This window comes from Pelophylax lessonae, assembly GCF_965119305.1.
Source record: "Pelophylax lessonae genome assembly, chromosome: 4".
Classification (NCBI taxonomy): Eukaryota; Metazoa; Chordata; class Amphibia; order Anura; family Ranidae; genus Pelophylax; species Pelophylax lessonae.
The window spans coordinates 210,860,202-210,875,953 of NC_138771.1; the positions used below are offsets into that span (position 1 = coordinate 210,860,202).

General features: G+C 45.9%; 1 protein-coding gene across 1 annotated transcript in view; it reads left to right on the forward strand.

The window, feature by feature from the left end:
- Positions 1-15,752, forward strand: part of CRELD2 (cysteine rich with EGF like domains 2) — a 45,461-nt gene that overhangs the window by 6,986 nt on the left and 22,723 nt on the right. Inside the window, exons 2-4 of the mRNA XM_082253356.1 lie at positions 7,518-7,600; positions 7,790-7,900; positions 14,288-14,379. Coding sequence (XP_082109482.1) covers positions 7,518-7,600; positions 7,790-7,900; positions 14,288-14,379 — 286 coding nt within the window. The remainder of the gene's footprint in view (positions 1-7,517; positions 7,601-7,789; positions 7,901-14,287; positions 14,380-15,752) is intronic.

The window sequence follows — 15,752 nt, forward strand, 5'->3', positions numbered from 1 at the left end:
GATCTCGTGGACGGTAATCACCACGGATGCCAGCCTGTCGGGCTGGGGTGGAGTTCTGGGCGTTCTGTCCGCCCAGGGGACTTGGTCGGAGGGGGAGTCTTCCCTTCCGATCAACATTCTGGAATTGCGTGCGATAAGTCTCTGTCTTCATCGCTGGACGGACCGGCTGCAGGGCTGCCCGGTTCGGGTGCAGACGGACAATGCCACGGCGGTGGCCTACATCAACCACCAAGGGGGCACCAGGAGTGCCCGAGCGGCTCGAGAAGTGGCCGACATTCTGTCTTGGGCCGAGACTCATGTCCCGGCGATAACGGCGGTTCACATTCCGGGGGTGGAGAACTGGCAGGCGGACTATCTGAGTCGCCAGACCCTGGATCAGGGGGAATGGTCTCTCCACCCGGCTGTCTTCCAGATGTTGTGCGCGAAGTGGGGTCTTCCGGATGTGGACCTGTTCGCGTCTCGTCTCAACAACAAGGTGAAGAGGTTCGTGGCAAGGACGCGCGACCCTCGGGCAGACGCGTCGGACGCGTTAGTGGCCCCGTGGCATCAGTACAGGCTGATGTACGCGTTTCCACCGATTCAGTTGCTGTCCAGGTTCCTTCGCAGGTTACACTCGGAACGCAGCGCGGTGATTCTTGTGGCACCGGACTGGCCTCGCCGGTCCTGGTACGCAGACCTCGTGAATCTGGCGGTCGACGCCCCGTGGCGTCTGCCTCTTCGAGACGATCTACTGTCTCAAGGACCGATTTACCATCCTGCTTTACAGTCGCTGGCTTTGACGGCCTGGCTGTTGAGACCGAGGTCCTGAAGGAGAAGGGTCTCTCTCCAGAGGTCGTTCATACTTTGATCAACGCGAGGAAGTCTTCCTCGGGGAAGGTTTATTACCGTACTTGGAAGGCCTATTTTGCCTGGTGTGAGTCCAGGGGGTTTTCACCCCGCACGTACTCGGTTTCCCGTGTGCTGTCTTTCCTTCAGACGGGTGTCGATCAGCGTTTGGCGCTGGCTACGATAAAGGGTCAGGTGTCTGCGCTGGCCGTTCTGTTTCAACGTCCCGTGGCTTCCAACTCCTTGGTTGGCACCTTTGTTCAGGGTGTGCGGCATCTGGTTCCCCCTAGGAGGGATCCTCTGCCCCCTTGGGACTTGAATCTCGTTCTATCTGTGTTACAACGTGCTCCTTTTGAACAGGTCAGGGAGATCTCGTTGTCTATGTTGTCCAAAAAGGTCGCCTTTTTGGTGGCGATCACTTCGGCTCGCAGAGTGTCGGAGCTGGCGGCTTTGTCCTGCAAGTCTCCGTACCTGGTTATTCATTTGGATAAGGTGGTCTTGCGACCTAATCCTTCTTTTCTTCCGAAACGAGTTTTGGAATTCCATCTTAATGAGGATATTGTCTTGCCTTCGCTGTGCGCGAAGCCTAAACATCCAAAGGAGGTGAGATTGCATTCTCTGGATGTTGTTCGGGCGATAAGGGTTTACCTTAAATCGACTGAGTCTTTTCGTAAGACGGACTCCTTGTTTGTTCTTCCAGAGGGTCCTCGGAAGGGCATGGCGGCTTCGGCCTCTACCATCGCAAAATGGATCAGGCAGACCATTGAACAGGCCTATGCTTTGCAGGGAAAGGTTCCTCCTGTACCTGTGAAGGCGCACTCTACAAGATCCTTGAGTACGTCTTGGGCCTGTCGTCATGGGGCTTCTGTAGCCCAGGTGTGTAAGGCGGCGACTTGGTCGACCGTGCACACTTTCACAAAATTCTACAAAGTAGATGTTCAGGCATCGGCGGATGCTTCCTTTGGCCGCAAGGTTCTTAGTGCGGCTGTTCCCTAGGGTCCCTTGTTGGGGACTCCTGGCTGTTGGGATAAGTTTTGTATCCCCTGTTTTTTTGTCTTTTCCTGGGTTGTTGCTCCTGTTGAGCACTTGTTTTTTTCTGTTGCCCAGCTGGTTTCCTTCCTTTGGTAAGGTTCCTTTCTTTGATGCGGAGACTGCGTTGCCTTTCGGCGCGGATGCGTTTCCCACCCCTCATGTTTGCACTGCTTTGGGACGTCCCCATATGTGACGAATATGAAGAGGCGGCGACTGTCGGAGGACGTAAGAGAAAACGGAATTTTTGTAAAATCTTACCTGTAAAATTCCTTTCTCTGAGTCCTCCGACAGTCGCCGCCCCCGCCCCTCTTTTGGGGTTTGGTTGTATACTCTACTGCTATTCCACTAAAACTGAGATATGGTTGCAGGAAGTAGGAGGGTATTGACTGAGGGGACCACCCCTTGAGGGTGGGATATGTTAAAAGCTTTATTGTTAACCTATTCTGTTGCCTAGCTACTCCTTCGGAGCAAAGTCTAATACCCCATATGTGACGAATATGAAGAGGCGGCGACTGTCGGAGGACTCAGAGAAAGGAATTTTACAGGTAAGATTTTACAAAAATTCCGTTATTTACTAGCAAAAAAAAAAGTTTCCATTGGTAAAAGCCGTTTTAAAGGGGATTACAAAGATCTATGTATTCCAACCTATTAAAAATGGGTGGAACTCCGCTTTAAAGCAGGAATCCACCCAAAAGGGGAAGTTCCGCTTTAAGGACTTGTCCCCCACTCCTCTTGCACAATTGGCACTTTTTAGGAGCGGATTTCCCTGATTTTGACAGGTATCTTTGATTCGAGCATCGAGGCACTCTGGAACGTTAGTTCTCCTCCCTCCCCCCTTCAGTCTTCTAGGACACTGACAGGTCCCAGAAGACTGCATCTACCAATCCAGGATGTGCAGTGGGCACCCGGCTGTGAAGCCGCAAGCTGTCATAGCCAGGTGCCCATAGTGAAGATGCTGGCACTCCAGAGGTAGGACGGAGGATGAAGACAGCATTAATTCTGGAGTGAATGGAAGTGTTTGACCATTAACCCGTACAAGATTAATATTAAAGGAAATATGGTGGCCCTACTGCAGACTGGGTGGGAGAAGCTCCTCCACTTGGGACAGAAATATTTATCAACAATCTCTCTCTCTTGAAATCTATGAAGATTCATTAATTACACTTTTTCAGACTGCTGGAACTTTGTATGAGTTTTGTCTTTTCTAATGGACAGATTAGACAAGTAAAAGCCAAACACCTGAAAGATCGCATGTGTAACGTACTCTTTTGTGTATACAGAGCTTTGGGCTTGTTGCAGGATTGTCTGGGGTGGGCTCCCTGACTAATCAAAGCCTGGGTGCCTGGCTGTTGATTAGCCTACTGTTAATAAGATCACTGTTTAAGTAGGTTACTGTTAGCTGTTTATTAGATGTACTGATGATATTATGGTTTTAAAGTTTGCATTGTTTAGGATAATGTAATCAAGCTCTGATTTTGTGTGGTATAAATTCTGTGTGAATTTTCAATAAAAAGTTTTACAGTTTGCACCTAAGCTAGTGTCGTCTAGTCCTTGGGTGCAATTCTCAGTTCTAATACCTGGATCCTGGTTCTAGAGTAGAGGAAGCTGTATCTTGGCAGAGGCACCCAGGTGGGATGCCAGGCGGTCCGTCATGGGTACATTTTCTGGACTCTTGCAGTCTGCATGCTTCTGATGGCCCTGTTACCTGCAGACCTCATATGGAGAGTTTCCAGGTGTCTAGAGCTGGTAATTCTGGGTCCCCAATGTGCGACGATGTTCATCTCAGGTCCTTGTTATGGAGGTCCACTTCCTGGTTATCTTTGACTCCTTCATCATCTGTCAAAAATATTCTGTGTTCTCTTTTTGGGATTTTTGGAGTAGTTGGGGAATGCCCTAACGTGGTCTTCCTTATTCATGTGGATTCACAGTATTCTATCTATGGCTGGAAGTCTGGGCATATGCCTGACAAAACCTCTTTATGGTCTCTTTGGACCACAAAGTCAAGGCTCTTGTGGAGGATATAGTGGTTCCTTCCCCCCCACCCTGGGAAGATATCGTGGATTGATGTGTCCCCATGCTTGGGGCTTCCCCAAGACATGCAGTTCTTATTTCGTTGAGGGATCCTTCTGTAATCAGTGTTGTGACCTGGATCTCATTTGGAATCTTCTGACGAATGCAGGACCTTCACTTCTGGGAAGGTTTGGAAATTCTCCCTGTGATAGGTCAAATGACCTGGTCACTTTTCACAACTGTGCTGAGTGTGTTGCTCCTGGTATTGGGAGCGAGGTTGGGGGGGGGCGTGTCCAGTTGTCTCCACCCGGTGCACAAGGGGGTCCCTCACGCTGCTTGGTTGCATCTCGGGGAGGCCCCCTCTTTTGGAGCAGCACCTGCCGAGTTGGGCTCTCTTGCCTTTGTGTTGGGGGGGGGGGGGTGTCTGGAACGGCGGCATCGCTATTGTGCGTCGGTGGAGCCAGGTGGGGCGGGCGCATGCGCCGCCATGAGGGAGTATGACAAATGGAATTATCAGCTAATGTTAGAAGGTAAGCACTATTGCCATATTGCAGAGATCCCCTATGACATGAGGCACTGAAACCTATAAGATTTTCTATCTGTTACAGGAGTTTGATCCCCTTTATGATGCCATGTATGTGAAAAACTATACCTGACTGTGATGCAAGCTTACTGGTGTGATGCTGCCTTCTGCTGATGCAAGCAAACAGTCTCTTCCCATCTCCCCCCCCCCCCACTAATGCTCTTATATAGGTAACTATCTGTTTTTGATGAAGTTTAATATAATGGCATCTTAGTGGTGGGTGCATAAGTAATACACATATGGCATCTATGCTTCATGTGTTGAATAATGCATTCCTATTTCCTCTAGCACCTTGTCGCCAGTCTATGTCCCACCACCAGCAGCCACCATTTTAGGAGGGACCTCTGTGGGGATAATACGGGCTTTGGGGCAGTAGCTCTCCCGCTGATCCATCCTACGCAGGCAGGGACAGCATATGACCCTTTGTACAACATCACATGGCTAAATCCTACCTCACATCTTAGTGTGGTAATAAATATGTGTACTCTGTTATGTGATCTGTGCTCATGTCCATTACAATGTTATTTTTTCATTAATAGAAATGATTGAATATATGCATTTCCCTCTCCAATACCCCTGAGGATAGGTTGTAGACCTGAAACGCATCGGGTAGAATGGAGAAAGCATACCTCCAGACATTTGTAAATACACTAAGATGGTTGTATCATGAGCCTTTTATTTTTTATAATTTTGTATATATGTTAATTTCTTGTTTCATGTGAAGTTTCTTTTAACAATATTTTAATATGTTAAAAATAAATGTATAATTTTTTATTAAAAAACATATGATTGCGGTGTCGTGTCTGCCTATTAAGTCCCATGTGCGGGATTCTTTCATTCAATCGACAATCGGAATGTTGGCAAACAGATACCTATGTAATAGTGGAAACATCTGCATAATTCCTGCCTCAAAGCAGGTGACTGTTCATAGTAAAAGTAAAATACTTAAGTTGCGCCAAAATGATAAACATAAAAGTCCACAAATATAATGTGACAATCTAAATGAGTGTCACTAACATAAAGTCCAACAAGTGTAATATAATCGGGTAAGTGTCGCTACCATCCACCACCTTAATGAGTGATCCTGCGTGTGAACACCGCCACCAAATGATTAAAAAACTCCCTTACCAAATCATATGGACCTCTCATTACAAAAGGTCAAACGCTTGTGACTCCATACCCAACCAGGGTCATTTGGAACATCAACAATGGTCTTCAAACTCGACTTACCGCACTCCTCAACACCGTGTCATGGATGTTACCCAAAATACAGAAAGCTCCACATAGTGTAAACTTGTAACATTTTATTGATCAGATAAAAATAAATTGCACTTACAATATGGATGTATAAAAACGCCTAAAATTGTGTGCGTAGGCCAACACTAGGCCTTTCGGGACTAGAGGGTATCGGTGACGTCAGCACCTCGCTCCGCCCATAGTAGTCATAGAAGCATGACTTAGACTCCTACCCCCCTCTTGGTCAGTATGTTGCTTCCTGATGACCATGGTTTGTTGGGTCTAGATCCCTCCTGATTAGTTATGGTTTACCTCCACCTGATAGTAGTAGTTTGTTGACTCTCTCTCTAGTTCAGGCACGTTTGTTCCTTCACATGGAAGTTTCTCCTTTGGTGAAGTTTTATCCATCCTGGTCTGAAACACCAAGTTCATCTTCTCTGCCTCCCCTTGGTTGTGGCAGTTCCTCTATCTTGCAGAGGGTTTCACCTCATCTGGCCTTGATTCCGGTATTGGTCCTTTTAGAATACCTCTGATACAAATGGATTACAAAAATTAATATTGAGCCTGTCCGGAGCTGTTGCCCACCCCTCAGTTGGACTGCTTATGAATGCCCCAAATGTTTCTAAATTCCTGTGTGTCTCAATAGATGATGGAAACAAATTATTTGTACCTGTAGGATGGATTAGGAAAGGGCTAGAACCCACAACAGTTTTTTTTTTTTTTTTTTTTTTTGCTATTTCCAGTTGGGAAGGTTTCCCTTCATTCACTATTCTGAAGACAGAGCAAGAAGTAAGCAAATTCATTTCAAAGTGATTGAAATCTTACACAGGTGTCACTGGAAGTTTTTCTATTTCTCTTCTGTTCCATGGGCAGCACTAAGTTTGCAATACGTTAGAAGGACAAATAGAGAAGGTAAATCTCCGCATCAGACACAGACAACATTAAAATCCAGGCGGAGGTTCTAACCCTCCCTCTTCCATCTAAAAAAAAAAAAAAAAAAAAAAAAAAAAAAAAAATGTTGCTTTAGATTCACCTTTTAGTTTTAGGGTCTGGTTTCAGGCAAGAGGTAATTTCAGGGATAGGTTAGAAGTTGTGGACTCTGGTACTATGAAAACTATCAATATTGGTCTCCTGGCTTCTGAAAGTAATGCCTCGTACACACGCACCGATTGTTGGCCGACTGATTGGCCGTCTTTTGTCCAGTGTTGTTGTGTTGGTTGAAATGTGCTCTAGACTGCACACGAATTTTGTCGGCCAACAACAACCAACTGCAGAAGTAATGTCATGTGCTGGTTTACTTTCCGTGTGTTTTTTCTTCTCTGAGCATGCCCAGTCTTGCTCATCTGATTTTTGTCTGCCGAAATCTGTACTGACTGACGAACAATCGGCCGTTCTGTTGACGGCCAACAAAAATTTTATGGCATGCACACCAGATTTTGTTCGGCCGAAAAGTCGCAGTCGGTTGTCGGAAGCATCATACTAACAAGCCGACAATCGGACGTTGGCCGAAAATTCACGGCCAACAATCGGTGCGTGTGTACGAGGCTTAAGGCTTTATAAAAATATGGAAATCCAAGAGGGGAGAAAACAGCCAATTAGACTCCATAACCTAAAATATAAATTCTTCCCGCATTAACATACAAACGTATAACTTTTTTAAATGCTTGTAAAATTAAAAACAGAAACTCTAGTGCTCTCTTCAGAAAACCGAAAAAAGTAAATGTGTTGCCATAGCAAAATATTTGCTTCCAACATTCATCTGACTTGTGCAACTGAAAAATTAACTGTGTATTTTCTGTGTTTTTTTTTTTTTTTTTTTTCTTTTTTACAGGGTCTTGAAAAGACCTCAAAAAAGAATTTTGGAGGAGGGAATACTGCCTGGGAAGAAAAAACTTTATCAAAATATGAATCTAGGTACTGAAACAACCTTAAATTATTATTGCAGTGGTATTCAAACTCCAATCAGTTTCGTTTAAAAAAAAAAAAAAAAAAAAAAATGTTTTGTGCCATCTGGTAGTGTAACAATTTTACATAGTCTTAATATTTATGTGTTTGAATGGTGGCAGTAATTTTACTTCTATTTGTGTTTTTTATTTCTTACAGTGAGATTCGCCTGGTGGAGATTATAGAAAATCTTTGTGACAGCACTGATTTTGAATGCAATCTTATGGTAGAGGAACACGAAGAAAAGATCGAAAAATGGTGGTTTAAGATGTAAGCTGTGATTTTTTTTTTTTTTTTTTTTTTTAGGGGGAATTATAAGCTGAAGTGTTTCTAATTTGTTTGAATGCTCAGACACAGACTTTATGGTAGGTTAGGTTTTTTAATGCTGGCTAGGTATAATGTTTATTTTGATGAATGTGCCATATCTCCTAGAAATCTATTGCAATAAATAGATAAGGCATTATTGGTCCTGGTGAAAAATCTGATCAAGTCCCTGGCCAAATTGTTACTTGTTGTGTCAAACACATTTTCAGTCAAAAGATCATAAAAAAAAAATAATAATTAGTGGTCTATTGTTTGTTTTGATTGTTTATCATTATGTGCATAGATAGAATGAGACCTATTTTATGACAATGTTTGTGTGCAGATGATTCTCCTATTATTAGCATTCGCTAGCAAAAAAACCTAAAAGTGGTTCTAAATCCTTATGCCCAGTGAAGTGACTAGCCCTAGGTGATACACATAGATGAAACAAATTTTCCTACAAAAGTTGTACCTCTTTATCTGCAGCTCTCTCTACAGCCTCCTAAAGCACACCATTTTACACAGCATTCCTGAGTTTCAGAAAGCAGGGGGCTGGGAACTGATGTTCATTATAATCTGACACCGAATGAAGGGAATTGACCCATCCTGCCCTACACAGTCTCCTAGGGAAACATTCACATCTCAGACTGTCAATCACCCACTAGTGTGCTGGAGGGGGACGGGCCATCTACCTGGATTGTCTGGTGTGGGCAAAGACTGCCAGAAGTGAATCATGCAGAAGAATAACAGAGTGGACAGAAATCACACTAGGTGCTTTAGATCGAGACAAGTACACACTTTAGAAGGATATGCTTTGTTTTTAATTTTAGAGGTTTACAACCACGTTGACGGAAAATCTGATAATGTATATTAAATTTGTTTGGTAACTGTGCAGCCATTTTTATATACCCCTAATATTAATATTATTCAGAAGCTGTTTTGACTCTGAACAATAATATAATGACAATTTTATTGTTTGCATTTACTGTATGCAAGTACAAAGATGAATTGCCTTGGCTAGAACTTTTTGCCCATTTCTGTAAAAATACACTTTATCTTCTTTTAGTCTATTCTTCTTTTCCTTCCTTTCCCAATTGACTTCAATTTAATTTTTTCTATCGTTCATTGACGCACGCAGTTCTCTCTGATTCATATCAGTAGGGTAATACTGCCCCCTACAGGAGTAGGACACTAGGCAGAAAATAGTTCTAACTACGCCTATGGGCAGTCCCGGAGGGTACACCCTCTCTCTTCCTGCATAAGATGCCAGTTTTAATCTGCCCATGAGTAAGGACCTTGCTGGGATCGTTGGTCCTGGCATAGAAGTCATTTAGTATGTAGATTTTTTTTTTTTTTTTTAGCTAGTCATTTTTTTTCCAGATCATTTTACCTGTGAGATCTTTTAGCAATTATGCCGGGCTGGGCAACAGACTGGACCCCCATATCCAGTGGTCACCCCAGTCTGGCCATCGAGCGCGTGTAAGCCTAGTCTTGCTGGACGGGGACTGGCCCGCGAGTTAAACATCTCGCCAGGACGCACACAACAGGGTCTAGGCTGATGTTGCAGTGTTCCTTTTTGGCCGACAGCCCCCCTACTCGGGTGGCGTGGGGTCCTGTCTTGAGATGGCGCCCGCCTGTGTTCTCGGTGTGGTGAGTAAACGTTCCCCCCCCCCCCCCCCTTTCCCTGGTGGATTTTGGGGTGTACGCGGGCCCTCTCTGGGATGGTCGGACCCTCACTCTCCAGGGTTCCTTCTGTCCTTTTGTGACCCCTCCTCCTCTCAAGCTGCCTACCCCTGCCTCATCTGATGTCTCGGAGTCTGAGTCTGGCTCAGCCGCCGCAGACGTGGGGCCTCCCTGCCAGGTCTGTTACCTCGCACCCTTTCTCCTCAGATGATGAGGATGACATTTCTACCTCCCCTGTTTCGGTGCGTGACACCCTGCAATTTGGGGGTCGCAGCTGCGGTTGCGCCTGGGGCGCAGGTGGCATCTGGCACTCGCATGCCATCTGGAGCTGCTCTTTTTTGCTGGCTGCTCATGTAGGAGGGGACCAACCTAAGACGTTCCCCTGGGGTGTCTAAGCTGCTGTTAGACGTTGCCCTTCTGTGGAGTCTCTGGTACAGAGGACTGTTCCGCCTTTGGTGGACGTACGGTCTCTAGCTAAATGGAATTACCGTTGTTCCAGTGGAGGAATCCCCGTCCTTTAAGGACTTGGGGTATAGGATGGAGGGGGCTGTGGCCTGCGATCTGTACTCCCTGGTGTAGTCTGCACTGGGAACAGTGTTTTATGTTTTCCCTTGCCACGCAGACTCTGCCTGTTGGGCGGAGTTCCACCACCATGACTTGGTGTGGGGCATGTCCCTCTTGCCCTGGGGGAGCTGTTGTACCAGCTGGCGCAGGGGCTGCAATTTGTATGGGTCACCTTGTCGTTTTCGGCAGTGGTTGTCCAGGGTCTTCTTGACCGTAGTGTTGGTCTGCGGATCAAACTTCTACGACGGTCTTAATGGATCTCCCTGTTAAGGGGGATCGCCTGTTTGGGGCGCTGCCCTGGATGACATTTATATAAGGGTCTCACGGGGGGGGGGGGGGGAGAGTGTTTTGTTTTCTTCCACAGGCTAACAAGGGTGAGGGCCTTTGTCGCAGTTGGCTCGCAAACAGTTTCTTCGTCCCTCGGTGACGGTCGATGTGGCGAAGTCTTTCCAGACTTCTGCGTGTGGTTCCAAACGACCCTGGTCTGGAGAACATGAGATCGGTATTTTCCAGACCTGCGGACTAGGCCTACTTGGCCTGAAGGTGCTTCCTCACCCATCCTAGGCGGTGGGGGGAGTTCCTTGCCGGTCAAGGACCTGCGGCTTGCCCGGATCCCAGGTTGCTAGGTTCAGGAGGTCATGCGGTCCAGTTGCAAGATCGAGTTCCCTTCCAATGTACGGCTGTCCCCGAATCGCTTACTTGGCGCTCTGTGGGGCAGTTTTAGGCTCTGGTTCAGCAAGCTGGACCAACTGGTCCTTTTGATGGTTCCGTTCAAATCAAAAATTAAAGTTGGTATTGGTTCGCACGGCGGTGGCTTCCCTGCATCAGGGGGATTCCTGGCCTCCATAGACATCAAGCTGCCTACCTTCACATCCTGTTATGTTCGGGACACCTACGGGTTCTCAGCCGTGGGGAGGAATCCTATCTGTTTGTGGAGTTGCCCTTGGGTCTCGCTTATGCTACTAGGGTCTTCACAAAGGTGTGGCTCCGGTCCTGGCGCTGTTGCGGCAGCAGGGCGCATCGGTCTGGGGTTCCTGGCTGATATGCTTCTCTGTGTGGAGTCTCCTACGGTGCTGACAAACAAGTTTGGACTCGCCCTCCGGGGGAAAAAACTCTTGGAACTTCAGACTGCAAGCCTGTCTGGGTGGGAAGGAGTCCTCGGCAGGTTCTCTGCTTCGGGAATATGGTCCCTGGAGGATCCAGGTTACCGATCAATGTCCTGGGGCTGAGAGCGATCCGGCTTTGCCTGGTTCACTGGATCGGGCACCTGCAGCTGTCCGGTGAACGTTGAGTTGACTACGCCACGACCGTGGCTTATGTCATTCACCAAGGGTGTCCTTGCTGCCTTGGATGTGTCAATTCTTTGTTGGGCAGTGCGCCTTGTTCCAGCTCTTCCTCTGTTCCCTTTTTCAGGTGTGGAAACCTTGGCGGACGGATTGCCTCAGTCAACAGGCCTTGGATGCAGGGGAATGGTCCCTTCACCCGGAGGTGTTTCTGCAGTTGTGCCTTCTTTGGGGGCACTCCAGACATGGACCTGTTGGCGTGGCATCTACAAGATAGTGCTGCAGTTTGTGGCCCGGGACCCTCTGGGAACCCAATGGTGGCACCATGGGTTCTGTCATGGGCAAGAACATTCGCTAGGTTCAACTTGAATGATGCCGTGGAGTTTAGCATGGTCACCTGCGCAAGGCTGCCGCTGGCATGGTCGTGTGTGCGTGCTCACAGATTGGCCAAGGTCAGTCTCCGCTGCGGTCTGCCTTTCCTCCTCCCAAGTTGCTGCCAAGAATTTTTCGCAGGATCGAGGCGGAAGGGATTCTGGTCTTTCTCGTGGCTCTGGAAGGGCCTCGCCAAGCTTGGTACGCCGGCCTGGTCCGGCTGGCCACAGACGATCCTTGGAGAATTCCTCTCAGGGAGGAGTTATTGTCTCCAGGGCCCATCTCCTGTCCGACTTTGCGGTCACTGACTTTGCCGACTTGGCTGTTGAATGCCAGGTGCTGAAGGACAGGGGTTTGGCTGCTTCAGTGATTCCCACCCTGCTTGAAGCGTGGGAAGCGACTTCTAGGGTGATTTTTGTTCATCATACGAGACAGTCGTATATTGCGTGGGCTCCCCCTCACTCTTACTCGGTGGCCCGGATCTTGGCTTCCTTCAATGTGGAGTTGATCACAAGTTGGCCTTGAGTACTGTCAAGGGTCGGGTTTCGGTTTTGGCAAACTTCTTCCGAAGGCCCTTGGCCGCCTGCGCCCTGGTGCCTGACTTCTTCCAGGGGGTGAGACACTTGGTGCTTCTGGTGCGACCTCCGTCACCCACTGGGGACCTTGATTTGGTGCACTGTTTGCCAGTTTTCGAGGGTATCCCCTGCCTACCTTTTTAAAATGGAAGGTGGCCTTCTTGGTTGCTGTCACTCTGCGTGCAGGTGTCGGCACTGGTGACATTGTCCTGTCCTCCCTATATGTTGAACATGGGGCCAAGTGGTACTTCGTCCGGATCCGTGCTTCCCTCCGAAGGTGGTTTCTGGTGTTCATTTGCACAGGGACATTGTATTCCCATCTTGTGTCCTGAGCCCTCACATCCTAAGGAATGTGCATTGCTTACTCTGTTTAGACTGCGGGCACTCAAGGTGTACTTGACGACTACTGAGTCTTTTCGTGAGTCAGGCTTGCTCTCTGTACTTACGGATGGCCCGTGAACGGGACTGCCTGCGTCTATTCCGGGATGGATCGGACAGACGATGGTGCAGGCTTATTCAATTAAGTGTCAGGTCCTACCTTTACCTGTTTTAGCGCATTCTACTTTTTGCCTTGTAGGCATCTGTGCTCCAGGTTGCAAGTCGGCTACCTGGTAGTCTGTTCACACCTTTACCACATTTTATGAGGTGGATGTGCTGGCATCTGCAAATGCCTCTTTTTGGCCGCAAGGTTTTTTGCTGTTTGGAGGGCTTTTAGCCTTCCTTGAGGGTGATTACTGTTTGTTTTTCAGGTGGGCCTCATCTTTTGTGCTGATGAGTCCTATGTTGCCTGGTCGGCTATGTTTGGCCATGGGGACTTGTTGTTTTCTGCTGTTTCCTCCCCTCCTTTTATGGCACTGCTTTGGGACGTCCCTACTGATATGCATCGGAGAGAACTGCGTCCGTCAATGAACGATAGAGAAAACCTGGATTTTTGACTTAACGTAAAATCCTTTTTCTCTTAAGTTCATTGAAGGCCGCAGTACCTGCCCCTCTATTTTGAGTTGAGTTGGTGTTACTTTTCTGACACTGCTTTTGATACAAAACTGGCATCCTATGCAGGAAGAGAGCGGGTGTACTTTTTTTTTTTTTTTTCCTAAAGGTAACCTCCGACAACGGGATAAAAGCATGACAATTGAGAAAAGAAGGGTTTTAAATCCGCTTTCTTGGGATGGCTAGAGTGTTGTGATAAAAGTGAGGGAGAAATAAAATGCTTACGTAAGCCTTTATCTATAGGTGCTGTTAGATGGAGTTTCAAGAGAAGGCACAGGTCTCTTAAAAAAAACATTTATTCATTACTGCATACATGTGCAAGCAAAAGTTCTGATTTCAGTTGTAATGGGACTGTTTTCTTTGCCACCCCGGTGGAGTCTATTCTTCCTTTTATCTTATGGAGAATATATTGGAGAGCCGTACTGTCACCAGCCCCCACTGGATTTTTCAAATTAATATTTAAAAAATAGACCTTGAAGAGGATCAACAGGTAGATTAGCTTACAAAAATTCAAATTTCCTGGATGTCATGTTTGCCTTCATTTTTGTGTCCATTAATTTGAACAAACTTTAAAATTAGGCTCTCAGACTTTATTCTGTCTTTACAGATATGCACACTTGTTTCAGGTCTTTGACTCGGACCTTACTGAAACCAGCTGGTCAGTGAGTCAGACAGCTAGCATCTACAGAATGAATTGCCAGTTTTGCCAGTGTCTCTTGGGAAACAAAGGGACATCTAATTCTTCCCATCTGTCCCTCACAAAAAGCTTTGTATGGACTTCCACCACAATATGTTATGTCACTGCCATTTAAACGTTAATAGTATTATTGATAGTTGATTCATTGCATTTTAATTACTATAGTTTTTATTTTTTTGTATTTTTACAGGAGGAACAAGTATCCCAATTTATTGAAATGGTTTTGTGTTGAGACAATAAAAGTCTGTTGTCCTTCTGGAACATACGGACCTGACTGCTTAGGTAAAGTAGGGTAGAAAATTGCAAATATTTTAGTATAGGCATCACATTTGTTAGGACTAAATATACGCTTCCTTCAGTTTTTATCATAATAAAATTCATGTTAATGTGTAATGTTAAAGAGCCACACATTTTTATATTTGCACACCTTCTGCAGCAGTTAAGAAGAGATGCCCATTCACAAGTTGCTTTTATTTTGTCCCAAATCATGATTTTTTTTTTATTTTTTATTTTTTTTATAGTGCAAAGATTTGAACAGCCTTCATATACAGAAATTCCAAGGCAGGTGCAGAAACAGGAATGTGATATAAAGTACATTATGTATATAAATATTCCATGTTTTCATAAATTATAAGGCCTTGTAGAACATTACTTTAATTTTTTTTTTTATCAGTATTTTGTGTGTGAAACTGGCCATACAGATTCCTTTATCCAAACAAATGAGGTGGATGGAGGAATCCTCCTCCCCGCCAGAAAATTGTATTCTGACCACAGCAGCCCTGCCCTGAAGTGTGTTGAAAAACATCACCTCAACAATAAAATATATATATCTTTTTTGAAGTCCTAAACTTAGCAAGCAAATTTTTACCTTACATTATTATTAAGTTATTCTTGCAATTTAAGCAAAAGTAACCGTTGAGGGGGGGAGCTCTTCCTGCAAGGTCAAGGCATAATATGCAATGCATATTATGAAATACTTGCCTTGAAAAGAAACTCTCCAGCGGCGCGCTGTCACCACTGCAGAGGCTTCCATCTTAACCCTGTTTTCCCTCCAGGTTCACGGGTAGCAGCTGCTTGAATTGCCGAGCAGCGATGACGTCACTCCTGTGGCACAGAGCTCTGAAGAAATAGCCACAGGTATGTAGTTTCTTCAGAGTGCATGTTCTGGCGATGTCATCAGCTGCTTCTCACAATAATATCTCCTACACAGTGCATTTATAAGTCTACTTGTAGTTAAAAAATAAAAAACAAGAGTTTACCACCACTTTAAAGGCAAGTTTTAGTATGGGAAATCTGACTTCTCAAACAGGCTAAAAAAAAAGTACAAAATACAAGTATGTATTCTTTTTTCTATATTTGTCCTAATGGAAAACTAAACTATAACTTTTTTTGCTAGATTTGCCTCAAGCCAGCCAATTATGGTTTGAATCTTGGTCAGTTCAATCCATCGATCACTTTGGTACAACCAGCATGTTGAATTTTTGCATACAATTATTGCCAGCGGCTATAGCCTCTAGCAATAATAACTGTTCTCCCGCCAGGGTTGACACCCTCACTGTGTTGATAGGGGAATCAAGCATTTTTTTTTTTTTTAACTGCTGTATGGGACTCCGTAAAGAAAAATTTGCCCTCACTGCCTGGCCCCACAGGAAGTG